The 16,952-nt window shown below is 42.6% G+C and overlaps 1 protein-coding gene across 5 annotated transcripts; it reads right to left on the bottom strand.

Annotated features, from left to right (window-relative positions):
• Positions 1-3,649: 3,649 nt before the first annotated feature.
• On the bottom strand, positions 3,650-15,332 carry LOC307016366 (SWI/SNF-related matrix-associated actin-dependent regulator of chromatin subfamily E member 1-like). Of its 5 annotated transcripts, none has more exons than XM_079645451.1 (11): positions 15,232-15,332; positions 14,600-14,657; positions 13,472-13,515; positions 12,711-12,809; positions 9,856-9,948; positions 9,126-9,257; positions 7,822-7,993; positions 7,114-7,286; positions 6,885-6,986; positions 5,920-6,214; positions 3,650-5,751 (listed from the first exon to the last, which is right to left on the bottom strand). In XM_079645451.1, the coding sequence occupies exons 2-11, from the start codon at positions 14,604-14,606 to the stop codon at positions 5,423-5,425; spliced, it is 1,446 nt and encodes a 481-aa protein (XP_079501577.1). In that variant the 5' UTR covers positions 14,607-14,657; positions 15,232-15,332; the 3' UTR covers positions 3,650-5,422. The 5 variants fall into 5 exon arrangements, with proteins under 5 accessions (XP_079501577.1, XP_079501581.1, XP_079501578.1 ...); XM_079645455.1 differs by having other exon boundaries at positions 9,868-9,948; XM_079645452.1 differs by having other exon boundaries at positions 14,600-14,686; positions 15,232-15,318.
• Positions 15,333-16,952: the final 1,620 nt, after the last annotated feature.

Below are 16,952 nucleotides of genomic sequence, written 5' to 3'. Positions count from 1 at the left end.
TCACAACCCACACAGCCCTCTCCGTGACGCAGCTGCTCTGCGTTGGCGTCAGCTGGTCACGTGATGATACCCCTGGCCCTGGGTCTCTTCCAACAGGGGGACTTCAGATGTGGTTCATTCGCTGCAGAAGCCTGCTGTTTTTAACCTATTGGTTTATAAACTGCAGAGCTCGCGGTATTCCTCCGTCCCAGATATGCCTCCTACACACGGTCATAATAACCACGAGCAACGTTATAACGCCTCGTGTGGACAGCATGCACACACCTCTCATCCCCTGGGCGTGTACGCGCCTCATGATGACAGACGGAGTGAAATGCAGCGTGTGGAAACTCCCTCACAGCCCTTTTGCCTCACGGGCAGCGGCGGTGATGGCGTGGCTCGTCACCATGACGACCATTACGGCACATCACAGAGAAGCCTCTCCCCCCAGCAGTTCCATGGGATATGAAGGATTATTTGAATTATTTGAAGTATTAAAGTACCGTGTTATGGCAGGAAAGTTAAATCTAGTATATTCATTTTAAAGTCACCTTATATATATTCATGTGTGTTAAATTTGAAGGGACAAAGTATATTTTCCCTCCCCAATATATTGAGGTGAAGTCTTTGTGTTCAGAGAGGGATGTGAGCAGGGGACATCCTTATTTGGGGATAGCTCCAAAACTCTGGAATGTTTCCCTCATAAAAGAAGAGGGTGCGTTACACATGCTTAGGGCAAATGTGTGTGTTTTCATTGCAGTAAATATATGTGCTGCGTGATTACTGTTCAACTATACCTCTGTTTTTATTCTTTCATGTGTGGGTACTAAATGGCTACAAACATTGTGGAGAAATTAGCTTTAACATGTTTTATTACTCTATATGAAATGGAAGCAGCTTTTATGACAGGGACGAGAGAGCTGGGGGAGGGGACATTCTTCTTAAGATTTTCAGTATGTCAATTATCAGGGAAATCTACTTGTTTTCAATGGATGTGTGTGGTTAATTACTTTGTATTAATAACAACAGTATGTGTAAAGGAAGCTGGAAATATACAATGTGAAACCTTTTATTTGAAGTAAAGATGTGAACAATAGCTCAAACAAATGGAAAGGCTGCAGGACAAATGAGTGTGTTCTCTATATTGGGCCTGTGTGAAGTTTGACTATTTGAAAAGCATCTCTAATACTGCTTAAGAGCATAGGTAATGTGTTCCTCGTTATTATTGATATGAAAGTAATTTACATGTATTACGTATATTTAGCCAACTATAACAACTATATCTTAAAATATACTTTTAACTTGTGTGTGGTAACCTGAGGGGGGGAAGATGGACACAGGGACAAAGGGCCATAAAGGGGATGTGTGTGTGCTGGCTACAAGATGTGAAATAAGATAAGGAAACTTGTTGTTTAGAGCAGGTTCGTACCAGACACCAAAAGGTATCTGGTTTTCGTCAAACTGAAAGAGACTTTTTGTTTCCGGGTTTCTTCTGCTGTGTCGCACTGATTGGGTGCGACAGGCCATGTGTTGGTCTCTCCCAATAAGATGACCTCTGGGGGAAAGCACGCACACACCTCCTCCTGTGTTTTTAGTATGAAACACTGTGTTTTCCTGGGGTTCGATCTCTTTTTCTTCAGGCTGACCAAAGAGTAAGACAGGAGAAAGAGCAGGAAGTACTTCCTTTGTATTTGTATTGTTACTTTGTATCATTAAAACAAGATTATCGTTTAACTTGCATTCTGGTGTTTCTTAATCCCTTCCTTTGTACGAATTTACCCAGTTTACCAAACGACACGCGGAGACGAGGTTGGTTTTAAACATCCTCCTAATCTCCAACAGATACAAGAGACACTCCTGTCATCGCAGGAACAGTGTCTTGCGCGGTTTTTACTCCGCTATTTTTCTAAATCTCGGAAAAAAACGGGGGAGTCGCCCCGTTGCTGTACAATCAATGTGTTGATTCGCACAGACAACAGGCCACGGCTATGGAAGCAGCCTACCTCAATCGCCAGGGAGGAGTACGATCTGCGCAGGTTCTGAACGCAGCCAGGCGGCCGCTGTTCTGGGCGCGCACACACGTTGCTCTCCATCAGAGCAATGTATATTCCCGGCGAATTGAACAGAGGGGCTCGCAGAGCGCAGCAGCCGTGTTATGCGAGGAGTACGGAGACTCAGACCTGTGTCACGCGCACTGGCGCCTCAGTGGGATTTGGCTTTGATGTTACGCGCACTAAAGCAAAGCCCCATTTGAACCTTTGGACCAGGTTCCCCTTAAACTGTTGTCAGCCAAAGTAGTATTACTTTGGCTCTATCAGCGAAAAGGGTCAGTGATTTGTCTGCTCTCTCTGTGGCTACGTCATGCCTCCGGATCCAAGGAGATGGCAGTTCAGCTGTTTTACGCCCTAACCCGGCTTTTATGCCAAAGGTTAGGGCGTTAGAGTTAGAGTCATGAGTGATCACCTTGGATGGCTTCTTTCCCCCTCCTTACAGGTCGGAGGAAGAAGCCGCTTCTCATCTCCTCTGTCCTGTGCGCACGCTGTCCTGCTAGTGGCGCGCACCGCTGCCTTGCGCCATTCTCAGCGCCTGTTTGTGCACTATAGAGAGCGCTCGATCGGGCAGCCTCTGTCTGCACAATGGTTGTCACACTGGCTGTGTGAGGCTGTGTCAAAGGCATATGTCTCCTCTGGGGTGGATCCCCCGGAGAACATCAATGCGCACTCCACCAGAGGAATGTCCTCCTCCACGGCTTTGCACGGAGGAATGTCAGTGGAAGACATTTGCACTGCTGCATCTTGGTCTTCCCCCTGTTCATTTATTCAATTGTATTTAAGGGATTTCTCCCATTCCTCTCTGACACACCCTGTACGGAGTGTCTTGTCGGAGTGAGTGACGTCAGGGATCCAGCTGTGCACCTCTCTCCTGCCTCTCGGCACGCGGAGAGCGGTCCTTTTCCCCTCTTATGAGAGGGATGTTTCCTTTTTTTTCTCCTCTGACACATTTTTGGTACGGAGTGTCTTGTCAGAGTGAGTGACGTCAGGGATCCAGCTGGGCGCTCTCCTGTCTGACACGCAGAGAGCTGCTGTTCCCCTTCTATGATCGCTGGGCAAGGTGAGACCTTCGTCTCCACTTTCTCACAGCGGCCGGTATGTATTGTTCCCAGCCTTCACCCCGTCAGGGAAGATAGGCATGTTTTGCTATGTTCCAGGGACGGTGATGCGCCATTACGCATGGCACAACAGGCATGGGGTGTTATTTAGCAGGTGTGTCTGTGCTTCTAGTGCCGGGCGGACCCAGTGGGGCGCAGACTACATTATGCTTCGCCCTTAACCCAATAGCGATAGCCTTAGAAGGCGAAGCCATATACGAAATAGAACTGAGGTTACCTACTGTAACCCCAGCTTCTATGAGTAAATGGCGCAGCCCTCTAAGCGCTGGGCCCCACTGGCTCTACGAATAGCTAAAGAAAAGTTATTTTGTATGGGAGCAGATTGCCGGGCCTCCTTCCTATTTTTATTTAAACTCATACTGTCGTATGTAGCTTGTTCACATCTGTGTAGCTTCCAAACTATGATTTATCGTGCGTTTCTATAATTTCCAACTCTAATTTAATGTCCAATAAATTTTTAAAAAGGGCCAGAGATCCAGCAAGAGAAAGCTAACAGCCATAGACTGAGAAATCATCTTTATTTGGAGAGATAAGTCCTGACAGTAAAAAAGAAAGATCCAAAAACAGGCATATTCTAAAAACAGTCCAATTGGAGTAAGAAACAGTCCTTTAAATGCACAGAGGTTACATTTGGGGGGCAGCGTGTGCATGTCTGTGGTGTTAAAATGCATCTACAGCAGGAACAGTCTGACCACAGCATTTCCATGTAAAACAGATCTTACTGAGTCCATGTGATGAATACAGCAGAAGTAGCATCCATGTCAACTGTTTATACTCAAGTCACTTTATCACTTAGGTGTCAAAGAGCCGCTTGGAGACGTGTAGGACATTTCATGTCTTACACACATCATGATCTTTGTCCCACATTTTAAAAACTGCTTTCCTCGGCCTGAATGTTTTTTCGGCAGGATTGAGTAAACCATGCAGAAAAAGTGTGGCGCAACAATTGAAATCCGTACCAGTCAAAATGTTCCAGATAGCGTTGGATTCATCACGAAGGCTTCATTTGAGAATAACATTCTAAAAGGATCCACTAGATCTCTAAAAACAAAGAAGAGGTAACAGCAGTAGAAATCACACAAACCGAGGAACTAGAAAAGTCTGAGGTTTTTAAACTGGGGGGGGGGGGGTGTCCTTTACCGTACGCTGAGATTCAGACTCTGATCAGAGTGATGAACCCCTCCACCGCTGCAGCAGATTGAAGTTAACTACAAGGGCTGATTTAAAGGTTTATACATCAACACTGAGCCATATCTGTCTTCCTGTCAGCAGTATGAACCCGGGAAATGTTGGGTACCCCAAAGTGTTATGTTAGAAATGAATAGCATGGGTCCCCAGAACAAAGAAACTGACAGATGCTAACTCGCATGTTGGGCAACTTGCACATTTAGCATCAGTTTCACTCAATTGCATTATGTGGAAAATAGTACAAAAATGGCTCTGCCGATTCTAGCATTCCCCAATGTTTTTTTTTAGGGGTGATTGAGGATACAATGGGCTGATCTTGACTACCATGAGAAGTGCTGCGACCAGTGGAAATAGAGAGCACAAGAAGAGAACGATAACCTCTACTGGGGACAATTATCTTTCAAATACATAAGCAACCTGCCCAATCCAAATGATCTAGAGTCCCATAGATCTTCAAAAAACAACCCAAATGTAATCAAAATTTACGGAGAGTAAATTGCCATTTTCTGGTTAAAACTGCCTTTGCTGATCATGAAAATGTCCAGAATGGGCAAGCCATTTTCTAACCGATTGTCTGCATGCAAATGTATGCAACTCATGCTAATTGTGCAAATTGCCCAACATATGCAAGTTAGCAGTTAGTTATCATCAAGGCTGTGTGGTACTTAACATTTCCGGGTTCACAATAGGGAGCGGTCAACTAGACTATAGAGAATAGTGTTTCAGACACAGCCAACAGTACAGTCTAGACAGTGGGAGCTTCACATTTGAACTACAGATGTATTCTGAAAAACGTGGCCGCTGTAGCAGTGATTCAATGAAGAGATTTAGCGAGCTGATTTTTGATATTTCACCCAAATTACCAAAAGAAATAGCCTCTCTTAGATGTGAGAATCTATGTGTGAGGATTAATGTTGAAAAATTCACAGGGTTTCCTTGCCCGCCACCCCCCCCCCTTCATGAGGCTGGAGCATGAAAGGCATGCTAACTGTTTATTAAACACACCATCAGACCCTCATTCACAGGATGTGTGAAGATGGACACGCAAGGGGGTCCTATAGTTCCCACTGTATGTCTTACAGACTGCTACACGTCATACTGTTGGCTGCCCTGGCTGCGGGGAGGTATAGGTGTTGGAGGGGTTCCTTCCTCAGAGGCGGGGCGAGGAGGTGGAGGAGCCGCCGCGTTGGGGTTAGATGCTTCCGGAGCCGCAGGGGGATCAGGGGCTGCTGCTCCGGGGGCGCTGTCTGAGGGAGGGGGGGGCATGCTGCTGCTGTTGCTGTCGTCACTGCTCACAGGGGTGCTGCTCTCCCTGGGGGGCTCAGGGGGAGGCGAGGCTTTATCAGAGGGGGGGTCAGACGGGGGAGGTGGAGCAGGCTGGGGCTCGGAGGAGGGCTCTGCGGGCGCTGCTTCATCTGTGGGTTGGGGGTGGGGGGTAAAGGTTTGATTTAGATCAGAGAGTTTGAACACTTTTAATATTGGAAAAAAACACAGCAGCACACTCTGGATGTCAGGTTTCTTTTTTAAGGGTTCAGCAATATCCATACACAAATGAATTTAAAATGTTCAAAAGCGTTAAGTACCTGTCTCCATGGGTGTGGGCTTGTCCTCCTCCTTTGTCCCTGAGGTTGTATTAGCTGTGCTGCTCGCATTATCGCTGCTCTGCTCTGCTGCTTTGTTCCCGGCAGCCTCCTCCTGCTGCTGCTGCTGCTGCTGCTGCTGCTGCTGCTGCTGCTGCTGCGCCTGCTGAGCAGCTTTCTCCGCCTGCTCCGCCGCCTCCCGCTCCCTCTCCTCCGCCCGGCGCCTGGCCGCTTCCTCAGCAGCAGCCATCTCTGCTGCCAGCTTCTCCATGTCCACCTCCACCTTCTGACTGCACAGCTGGAGACACACAGAACACAGATCAAACCACGGCTTCCAAAAAACTCAATCTACAAATCAATCGAGATTTAATGCAAACGTGTTTATTAAGTCTTAAACCCTCTTCTTTTGTTTTTAATATATCAGAATGCAAGACTTCAATGCTAACAGTAATCATATGTCATGTTGCAGTGATGACGTATTTTTGAAGGCCGAAGCAGAAGTTGGCACCAGAAAAGGCTCCCGGACTAACGGCAATGGGATTTATCTATTGGATTCAGGAATTACATTATGGAATAACACATGTTTAGGATACTTACACGTTTGCTCAGCAGCATAATCTCCTCATGTTAACACCACTTTGATACTAGTTGAAGGTAAAACGCTTATGCTAGGCTATAAAAAGGAACTACATCATGGTCACAGGAGTTCACGTCATCATCGCTAAGCTAAAGGTGGCTAATGTGAAGAATGATGACGTTCGATCATCTCATTCAGCCACTTTTAAAAAGGTTTTTTTCCAGTAGGGTATTTACTGATGTAATACATGTAGGCTTCTAATCAAGCCTACGGTTTCAGGACCTGCACTACTCCATTTATTTCAGGGGTAAATGACCAGCATGCATCTGTGGTTATACATCTTTTTTGCCCGCCACTCGGCCGTATCTCGATAGAAAATGTGCTCCTGTACCCTCTTGAGTTCAGTGTTGAATGAGTCGGTGGTCTCCAGGAAGCGTCTCTTCTTGTCTTGGTGGCGATCCTCGATCTGCAAAAGTTCTGCCTCCAGCTTCCTCTGAAACACAAAGGAAATCACAGGTGAGTCTCTGAAGTGCATTTGACATTTGCTCACCAACATTCAGCTAAAACATAATGATTAGAAGAGGCCTCCCTGAAGCAGAGAGTATGTCTGTAGAACCTACCTGGTGCACCATGAGGGACTGGACCTGCCTCTTCAGGACCTGCATGCGGGCGGTGGTGACCACGGAACGGACATCGGGGACAACAATTTCACTGAGGATGTCGCTGATGAGCCGGTGGTTCCTCTGGAAGCGAGCGGCTGCCGTGTGCTTCACCGAAAAACCATCATCATAGTCTAGACAGAGGAAAGGGGAAGCAGGTTAAAGAGGCCATATAATGCTTTTTGGGGTTTTCTGTTTCCTATAGTGTGTTCTATTGGTTTTTATGTCAATGGTCTGCAAAGGCTATAATCTCTAGAGGGAGTTTCTCTCCCACAAAACTAAAAACTGTGCTTTCTCATTATAAATGTGATTTTAAGCCATTACTGAACAGCTTTATTGGCGGCTGTGGTTCAGTAGGCACTATGGTCCTCCGCCAATTGGATGGTCAGTGGTTTGACTCTCAGCCCCTGCAGTCAACATGGCGATGTGTCCTTTGGCCAGATACTAAACCCAAAATTGCTCCAATTGGCCAACGGTCTGTAAATGTGTTTGAATGTTAGTCTCCTGGGCAGGTGGCACATTCTATGGCACACTGTCTCTGTATGAATGTGTGTGAATGGTTAAATGCTGACTTATTTATTTAAAAGCAATTTGAGGGGTCCAGAACCTGGAGAAGTGCTATCTAAATGTAGTACATTTTTACCATGAATAAATGCCTTGCAAACTCACCATCAGGGTCTTCAGCTGGCTGGATGCTCATGTACGGCTCTCCTTTATCCATACGAGTCTGCCTCTGCCGGCTCTCCTCTTCCATCGCGGCCTCAGCCCGGTTCTTAGCGTTGACGTAGGCCAGGTACACCGGCGAGTTGTGGTAGGCCTTCAAAGACTCGTTATACTCAATCTGAGGTGGGGAGAGGGAAAGAGTTAAAAACAGTGATGCAAACACAGGTATGGTGAAAAAAGAGAGAACTATTCGAAGCAGAAAAAAAACAGCGTAATATACCATCTGACAATGACAGATTTTTCTTTTTGGATATTTTACAAATCACTCCCCTTTCAAACTCTATTCTTGTTATTTTTAACAACTTTTTTTTGTTACTGTCATATAGTATTTTATACCTGTTAATAATTGTTAATAACTATAATGATCATATCAAGGTGTGCCTTAACCTCACTGAGCTGAGGTTATTTGAGCCTCTCAGGAGAGAGCTCTCTTCCACCTGGTTGTAGAAAAGCTCTTTAAATTCGTTAGCATAGCTAGCTAACCAGATGCTAATAACAACAGATTTGTTAGCATAGCAAGCTAACCAGATGCTAATAACAACAGATTTGTTAGCATAGCAAGCTAACCAGATGCTAATAACAACAGATCGCCACTGTGCTTACAACTAAAGACACAGCCACGCAAACACTGCGCCATGTGTACGGCTCCTTATAGGTACTGCAATATTTGAAGAGCTGGAGCAGCGTTCCGATGCTCTCCGTTACACCTTCCAGACGAGACATAACCACGTGAAGACCTATGGTGAAGACACGTTACGCTCGTGTTGTGTTCAATGAACTTGTCCTTGGTCAGGAAAAACAGGCACTCGCTTGTTTAATTATTTTGCGATCTAGATTTCTTCTTCTTTTTTGAAGTGAGAAGTTGTCCGTGACTGACCCCCCCAAAACGAAAACTCTTCGGTTCTCCACGAATTACACAAGTCACCCAAATCAGCGTTAAAAAAAGCGGGAGGCGCCGAAAAGCGACTAATTTGCATCACTGTAAAAAAACAAGCTGAGCAGGACAATGCCACTTCCTGCCTGGACCGTTGTAGTTTTCTATTGGAAGATATTTGCACTGTTTATTTTCTTACAGCAATTAAAAGGTTATTCAACTAAATATGTGATCCATTTTGATTGTTTAAAGCTTCTTCTGGTTTTGGCTGAGGTCGTCCCCCTTCCATCCAATCGTAAATAGCCTGGACTAAATATACACAAATAAAAATCCTATGAGAACCTCTGTGGTAATTGGGACACTTCCGGGTTCTCACCTTCTCAGCTTCGTACTCATTCAGGTAGTCCTGCTTCTCCTCATCCGTCAGGTCTCTCCACATCCCTCCGATAATCTTTCCAATCTCCCACAGCTTCAGGTCTGGGTTGGAGGCCTTCACTTGGTCCCATACCTTTTGTTTGCATATGAACGCAAGATGCAAACACAAAAAATACATATGGTCACCACAGGGCAACTGCACTAAATGCTAAGTTAGGTAACTACAAGATAGTGAACAAAATAAGGGAGGAAAAGTGCAAAGGAAAGAGGAAATAAGCTCCCATATTATGAATCTACTGGTAAAGGTTATATCTAGCATTAAAAAGGTAAAGCCCCTTTTGTATGGCTAAAAGGTTGGATGGAATGAAATGTATCTAAAGACAGAATCTCGTGTTTTAAGTCAAATGATTTTTGAGCAGATTTTGTCTTTATGCCATTAAAATGTTTAAAAACTAGAGAAGCAGCAAAGCGAATACAGGGGGAAATGAAGCCAGAGGCAGATCATGCTATCAGAAGGGAATACAGGGAGATGTATTTTCTTTTTCTAATGGTTGACAAACACAGGAGGCTACTTAGAGCCAACAGAGTGGAGAGGCACCACTGGGTGGTTTGAGGTGGTGGTGGTGGTGGAGGTGTCATGGCTTGGCTGTTTCCCCCCCTAACACCCCTGCAACTTTTCAGGGGATGGGAGGACAAGCAGTAAAAGCAGACACCGTGGATGGGTGTCTTACCTTCCTGCTTACCTTCCGGCTGTACCGCATGTAAGGCATCAGGGGCTTGTCTGGAGGTTTTGGGGGCTTTGGTACGGTGATCCCAGAGGAGGTCTGTGGAAGGGAAGGAAAAGAGAAAGGGGAAATCAGGGGCAAAACAAAGGTTTGGAGAGAGAAACAAAAGAAAATACTGTCATTAAACATGATTTCATTCTGAGTTGTGTAGGTAAGCAGGGCATACATGTGGTCAAGGGGTCTTGAAGATTTTCCTATTGCTGGATAAAAGCTTTTATGATGCAGGTTCATTCATTTTTGGCCATGCTTTAATGCATTGCAAGGGAAGGGAAAATGATATTGGTATTCAGTTACCACTGCATCTGGGAGACTAGGCAGATTACATCCAGCAGATTTAAATAAATTACAATGTTTTTTTTAATAAAACATTACCACAAACAAGTGTACAAATATTTAGAACATTCACACGTGTAATGTCCAGGGCCAGCTGATCTACTTGTCATGACAATATCAAATTCTATATTTAATTTTTACAATTTGAAAGTGGTGCACAAGTCTAAAAAGGGTTGTACAGAGCTTGATTTGTCCGAAACAAAAATATGGATGAAAATTTATTATAAAATGACAAAAGGATTTATTTGATTAGTTCATAAATGTTTAACCGTCCTGGTTGGTGAAGGCTCTTGCTGATTTTTTGCAGAATTTTTTTATCTTAAGAGTGGAATTTGGAAAGGGAAAAAATAAAACAAACTGTCGCATGTTTTTTTAAGCGATTTAGGCCAAATTAAATAGAAATAATAAATAAATAGAAAGTTAAATCACAATGATTGTATATGTTTCCTCCAGTATTTAAGTACGTTTGGTGAACCAGACTATCTTACTTAATATCCTGTTTGCATTGAAAAGTCTAAATTAGTCAGAATAATTTGATTATGTCTTAAACAATTTTTTCCTACAAAAAAACCAACTCAAAAATAACCATGCTTCTGGCCATTTAGCAAAAATAATGTATGCTTTGAATTAAATATACAGCTCTGGAAATCAAGAGACCACTGCAGCATCAGATTCTTGTTTCACAATTTATAGGTATATGTTTGGGTAAAATGTACATGTTTCATTTTATTCTATAAACTACTGACAACATTTCTCTGTGTTGGAATTCAACATACACTGGAATGGAATGGCTGCCATACTTGTAGAGATTGTGAGTAAAGAAACATTTGGAGTGGTCTCTTCATTTTCTCCAGAGCTGTAGCTCAATGATTGCACTTAGCAACCTAACAATAATACCAAACAATGGAGTGTGGTGTTACACTGCATAGAAATGCTATTTCCTATCTGTTGTAACCCTCCCTCCTGGCGCTTTCTTTAAAGAAGCCTATTCTACTCATTCTCGGGTTCATAGTTGTATCATTTTCAAAAAGCTCTTCCTCATACTGCCTGTGCTCAAGCACCTCTTTTCACCCTCTGTCTGAAACCAGAGCCCAGTCTTTTCCGATTGGTTGGTTGGCTGGCTGGCTGGCTCTGTTGTAATTGGTCAACCACTTGAGATGTCTTGCCCCTTAGCCTATCACGTACGTACAATGTGTTGGAATGCTAGCTAATTAAAGGGCAAGTGTAACGTAGAGATGACACTATAGGCGCTTTCACACCGGAGTACTTTTCCCTTTTAGTTCCGATAGTTCCCGGGATTTTGCGTTCACACCAAAAAGAGAACTTAGTTCACGAGAACTTTTCCCCCCTTTTTAGTCCCTGCTAGAGAGCAGGTACTTTCCTGGGAAGAAAAAAGTTCCAATTTCTGATTGAAAAGTTTTGTGAAACCGCCATTGTATTTTCTGGCATTAGCATTAGACCAGCGTACCAACGGAGAGAGAATAACTTATGGCAACACAAAAAAAAACATGGGAGCGGTGGAGTGATGAGGAGGTGTCGGCGCTTCTGGCGATTTACGCAGCGTCCACACGGCGGCGTGCGTTGAAGCTTGCCGTCGGGCGTGTCTGAAACTCCATCAACAACCAATCACATGAATCTCCCGCCCCGGACACACAAGCACGCGGTTTGATTGGCTAGAGCTTGTACTGGCATATGATTTGATTGGCTGACGCTTCCGCCGAAGCTTCAAAAGTTGAACATTGCTCAACTTTTGAAGCGAGCAACGCTCCCACAATGCAGTTCGGCAAAGCGTGACGTAACGCCATTCAAAGTGAATGGGCAGAAGCGTTGAAGCTTCAACGCACGCCGCCGTGTGAACAGGCCGTTACTCGGAAGGCTAAGCCAGTCCCTAACACCGGGGACTTCCGGCCGGGGACTTCGGGTGGCAGTATATGCCGTGAAGTGGTTTGCGGCCTGCCAGTAAACCCAAAGCAGAAGAAGAAGAAGTGAAGTCAGCGGCTTCATTTGCGTAATCAACCCTCAGGGACTTATTCCGGTGTGAACGCGATCTGCTCTTTAGTTCCATGGGGGAATTAAGTGCTGGGAACTAAGTACGGCAAAGTACTTGGTGTCAAAGCGGATTATGATACAGAAGTAAACAAAGGAGTCTATGGAGGCGTTTCAGTCAGGGGGATGTTGGGATTTTTTTTGTGTGCCATTTACATGCACAAAAACGTATTTGACATACTAAAGGAAAGAGAAAACCCCAAAAAGCAGAATAGGGCCCCTTTAAATACCTGTTTCCTTATTAAAAACAATTTCTACCTCTATGCATAAACCCCACCTTCTAAAACTATTAAGAATGCTTCCTTTCCCCATGGATGTGCCCATATATCTAGCCCAAGACTCTTTCTATCTACCCTCCCTCCAATCTTACACCCAACCCCTTTTCTGATTATTTTCTCCAAATCCATCCGTCAGTTCATTACCCTGCTGGAGCCTCCGGAGCTCCCTCCCAGCCGGAGGTTGTTGTAGGCCAGATGGCTGTAAGGGTTGTATCCCACAAACCCTGGGGCGGTAGGCAATTGCTGATGGAAGACAAATGAGACAAAACACGAATGAGAAATGGTTCACAAACAAGAGGAGGAAGAGGGATAAACACAAATAAGTGAAAACGGGAAAAACATGAAAATATAAATGTATTGTTTTGCTCGTTTGTTTTCCATTAGGTAGAACCAAGTCAGGAAACATGGGAAAGTTGCATGTACCAAGCAACAAGCTCCCATAGCCCCCACGAGTTTCATTATATAAGCCATGTAACTGAGACATTGAATTTCAACTTTAAAACAGTGATGTGCCTCTTACTAAATGCAAGGAAATTAAAGCATCACAACAACCATGATGACTCTAAAACTGTACACATGTACTCATCCTAAATATCTCAAATTTGATTTTATTCGGAATACCCCATGAGGCACAATAACCTCTTCTTCAAAAGTCTTTTTTTTTTTTTTTTTTTTTTAAATGGTAGTAAGAGAGGAAAAACAGGAGTGAGTGTGAAGATGGAGAGCTGAACTGCTTGGTGGACACCTCTTTGTGTTCAGACAGAGAAAGAAAGAAAATGAAAGCATTGTAAAGGAAATTGTGGATAGAGAAGCGGTACAGCGGCAAGAAAGAAAACAAGATAATTTGTGTGGCTAACATGGCCCTTTGGCCACTGAACGTTACAAGCTGAGAGGGGCACACTTACTGTGGTGGGAGCAGGGGGAGGGGGAGGGGCGTAGGATGGTCGCTCTGTGTGTGAAAGAAAAAAGAAATGTCAAAACTTGGTGTGTATTAAGCATTTAAAAGGCTTTTGTCAATATATGCATACATTTTTTGTATTCATATTTTTTATTATTTTGAAAGCCAAAAAAGCTGGATATCTTAAAGCACATTACATTTTGATATCAATTAAACAATATCAGTTTTTAAACCTGCATAACATAGCTCTCCACTTCTGATACATTGCACATATTTTTAATTTAGGTATTTTATTTGTATCTCTTCATTTCTTCATGTAATATAATTGTTTTTCTTATTTACTATTCTTCTCCTTCTCTTACAACCTAATTCATTCTACTGTTTTAATGCACCATCAACACCAAAGCAAATTGCAATTTTAAACCTACAGCAATAAAAGTTATTTTGCGATACACCCCTTTAAATGAAACCATCAGGAGTGGAAACGGCACTCAGGTCCTTTACTTGAGTAAAAGTAGAAATACTATGGTCTTAAAATACTCCGTTAAAAGTAGAAGACTTTAGTGCGAAATGTTACTTAAGTAGAAGTAAGTAATATCAGCTATACATACTTACAGTTTCAAAAGTCCTCAATATGAATAATGGCACGTTTCACAATATACATAATAATATACACTATATCATCCCGTTTTAAATCACTAACAAAAACATATGGGACATTTACATTTTGTAGTTTGACAATGTGGAGCTAATTTTATATACTTAAAATAAAAATACTGGTTTGTAATTGTGTATATTGGTAGTGCAGTACTTAGAGATGTCCCGATCCGATCACGTGATATTAAAAAGTTAATAATGTGAGTGTTAAATTAATGTAGTGGAGTTAAAGTATAAACGTGTAGGGGTAGAAGTATAAAGAAGGATACAATGGAACTACTCAAGTAAGGTACAAGTATGTCAAAATAGTACTTGAGTAATTGTTACTTTCCAACACTGGAAACCATTGATAGCAGCCTTTCTGTGGTTTTTGGTATAATTGTGTTGGTTATTTACAAACAATAACATACCAGCTCTCATAATATCAACAACAATTAACTTAACATTAGTTTGTTCTTTATAATGTGTGTTTACTTACTTGACATCGTGGCTGCAGACGGGGCTAAGTAGAGGAGGCTATTTTCATATTTGTTAACCTGGAGAAGGAAACAAAGTAAAAGGGAAACTACCCACATTATTAGATGTACTATACACGGGAAAATACCCACATTATTAGATGCACTATACACTCTTCGCAGCGACTCGTTTAGCACATTAAGAAGCAAGAAAAACATCGGCAAACGTATTCAACGTAACGATGATAACAATGCATGATTACAATGGCTGACGAGACAACCAGATAGCTTAACCGGCTCGGCCTATTAGCCAAACCTGCTAACACAGAGAACATTTGCCCCAATAGATTTCAAAGCAATTCAGTACGCCAGAAAAGGACACACTACACAACACAGGCGTTTATGCACAGGCTCTTTCACTGAAAAAGTGTGCAGCGTTTGCAAGATATTTGAATTAGCCCTGCTAGGCTAGGCTAATGAACACTACACGCTAACGTTACCGCTAACGTACATAGGGGTAAATAAGCTACCATTATTAGCTTATTAACGAATGGTAAATAAACATATTTGAATATGTTGCACACCTTTTTCACACTTTTATAAAAGTGTTGTATTTTAAATGCATTATGTTGAAAACAAACGTAAACATACTCACTCAATCGTCCTTTGTTCCCTCCGTCGGCCAGCTTGTTCCGCCCTCCACACACAAACCGGAAGGGCTAACTCTGTTCTCACCGGCGGAAAAAGGATGTTTTCAGAATAAAGCGTAGTTACTTCAGTTTCAAACCATACAGTTTATGCATATTTTGTATTGATAAAATAATACTAGGTTACTTAATCAGCTTTACTTAGGTTGTTGGTGCGGAACTGGGTCGTGTGTGAATAGATAAATGTTTGCATGAAGTTATATGGATAGCCTACATCTCTCAACAACACCCATATAACAGAACTGTACACAGATTTTCTTTTTCTTTATGGATATTTTACAAATCACTCCCTTTTTAAACTGTATTCCTGTTTTACTGTCATATAGTATTTCAGAACTGTTTTTCATTTATTCTCATAAATGGTGACCAAACCGTTTGAGACCGACTGAGAGAACTAGACTAAAGTTAACTATCTAAAACACTGAGAGAGCATAGCTGTGGGAACATGTTTCAAGTGCTGGGGGTATGACACCAGGGCCGGTTCTGACCAATTTGCTGTCCTAGGCAAGATTTTAGCTGGCAATGAAAAACCTCTACAAAAGACCAATACACTACAAAAAGAGAAACGCATTGATATGGTGGACAGTTGATATAAAAAGGCTTCAAATGTATTTAGTATTGCATGAACATGTTGTAATTGGGGGGTGGACCTCACATCCTCTCAGGGGGTCCAGGGGTGGACCCCCGCGAAGATTTGTTTTAACATTTTAAAGTAAAATGCTTCAATCTAGTGCACTTTGAGCGCCCAATTACAGACTGATCTAGGGGGGTACAACTCTAAACATAGATCGGTTTGCATTTTATTAATCAAATAAGTATGTGAACATTTCCAATAACCTACCATAGCCAATAACAAATAAATGTAGGCTGACTTATTTTATTTTTGTGGGTTATTTATATCTTATTTTACCAGTTAACATTTATTTATTTTTGCATATTTTTAAATCTCTCCAGTTTTAAACAGTATTTTTGGTTTACTGTCCTATAGTATACATTGGAATGCTTTCAAACCTGTTTTTATTTATCCTAACAAAAAGGAGTGCCTTGGAAATATTTGTTTACATAAATTGTGATCAAAACGTTTGAGACCCACTGAGACAACTTAGACTAAAGTGAACTATTCTAAACCCTCAGAGTCCTTTACTTCACCTGAGCCTTACCTGAGCCTCTCAGTCTGACAGGACAGAACTCTCCCTCCACATTATTGTAGAAATAGCTTCTTATATCTGGACCGTTAGCGCAGCAGAAGCTAACAATAATCCCCGCCGGTACCGGTGCACCCCCTCTCTCTTTCGATATCTAGGCCTATCTATCTCTCTCAATGCAATTCAATATGCTTTATTGGCATGAATGTCAGGTGAACAATATTGCCAAAGCGTCAAGGATAATACAATTCAATAGTGATAAGAAAAAAATAAATACAAATACAATTCATTCATTAAACAATTTACAACAATATATTAAAACCGCAAGTATGAAATGTAAAAAGAAAGAAAGGAAGAAAAGAAAGACACATGAAGTAGAGGAGTAATCAGAAGTGAGCTGTGAGGAGATGAACAGCTCTCTCTCTCTCTCTCTCTCTCTCTCTCTCTCTCTCTCTCTCTCAAACTTGTGGCTGTGTGGCACCTGATTCATCACTTACAGCGCTTATCGTACAGGGCAAATGGAA

This window comes from Notothenia rossii, assembly GCF_949606895.1.
Source record: "Notothenia rossii genome assembly, chromosome: 8".
Taxonomy (NCBI): Eukaryota; Metazoa; Chordata; class Actinopteri; order Perciformes; family Nototheniidae; genus Notothenia; species Notothenia rossii.
This window is presented reverse-complemented; position numbering and strand designations above follow the sequence as displayed.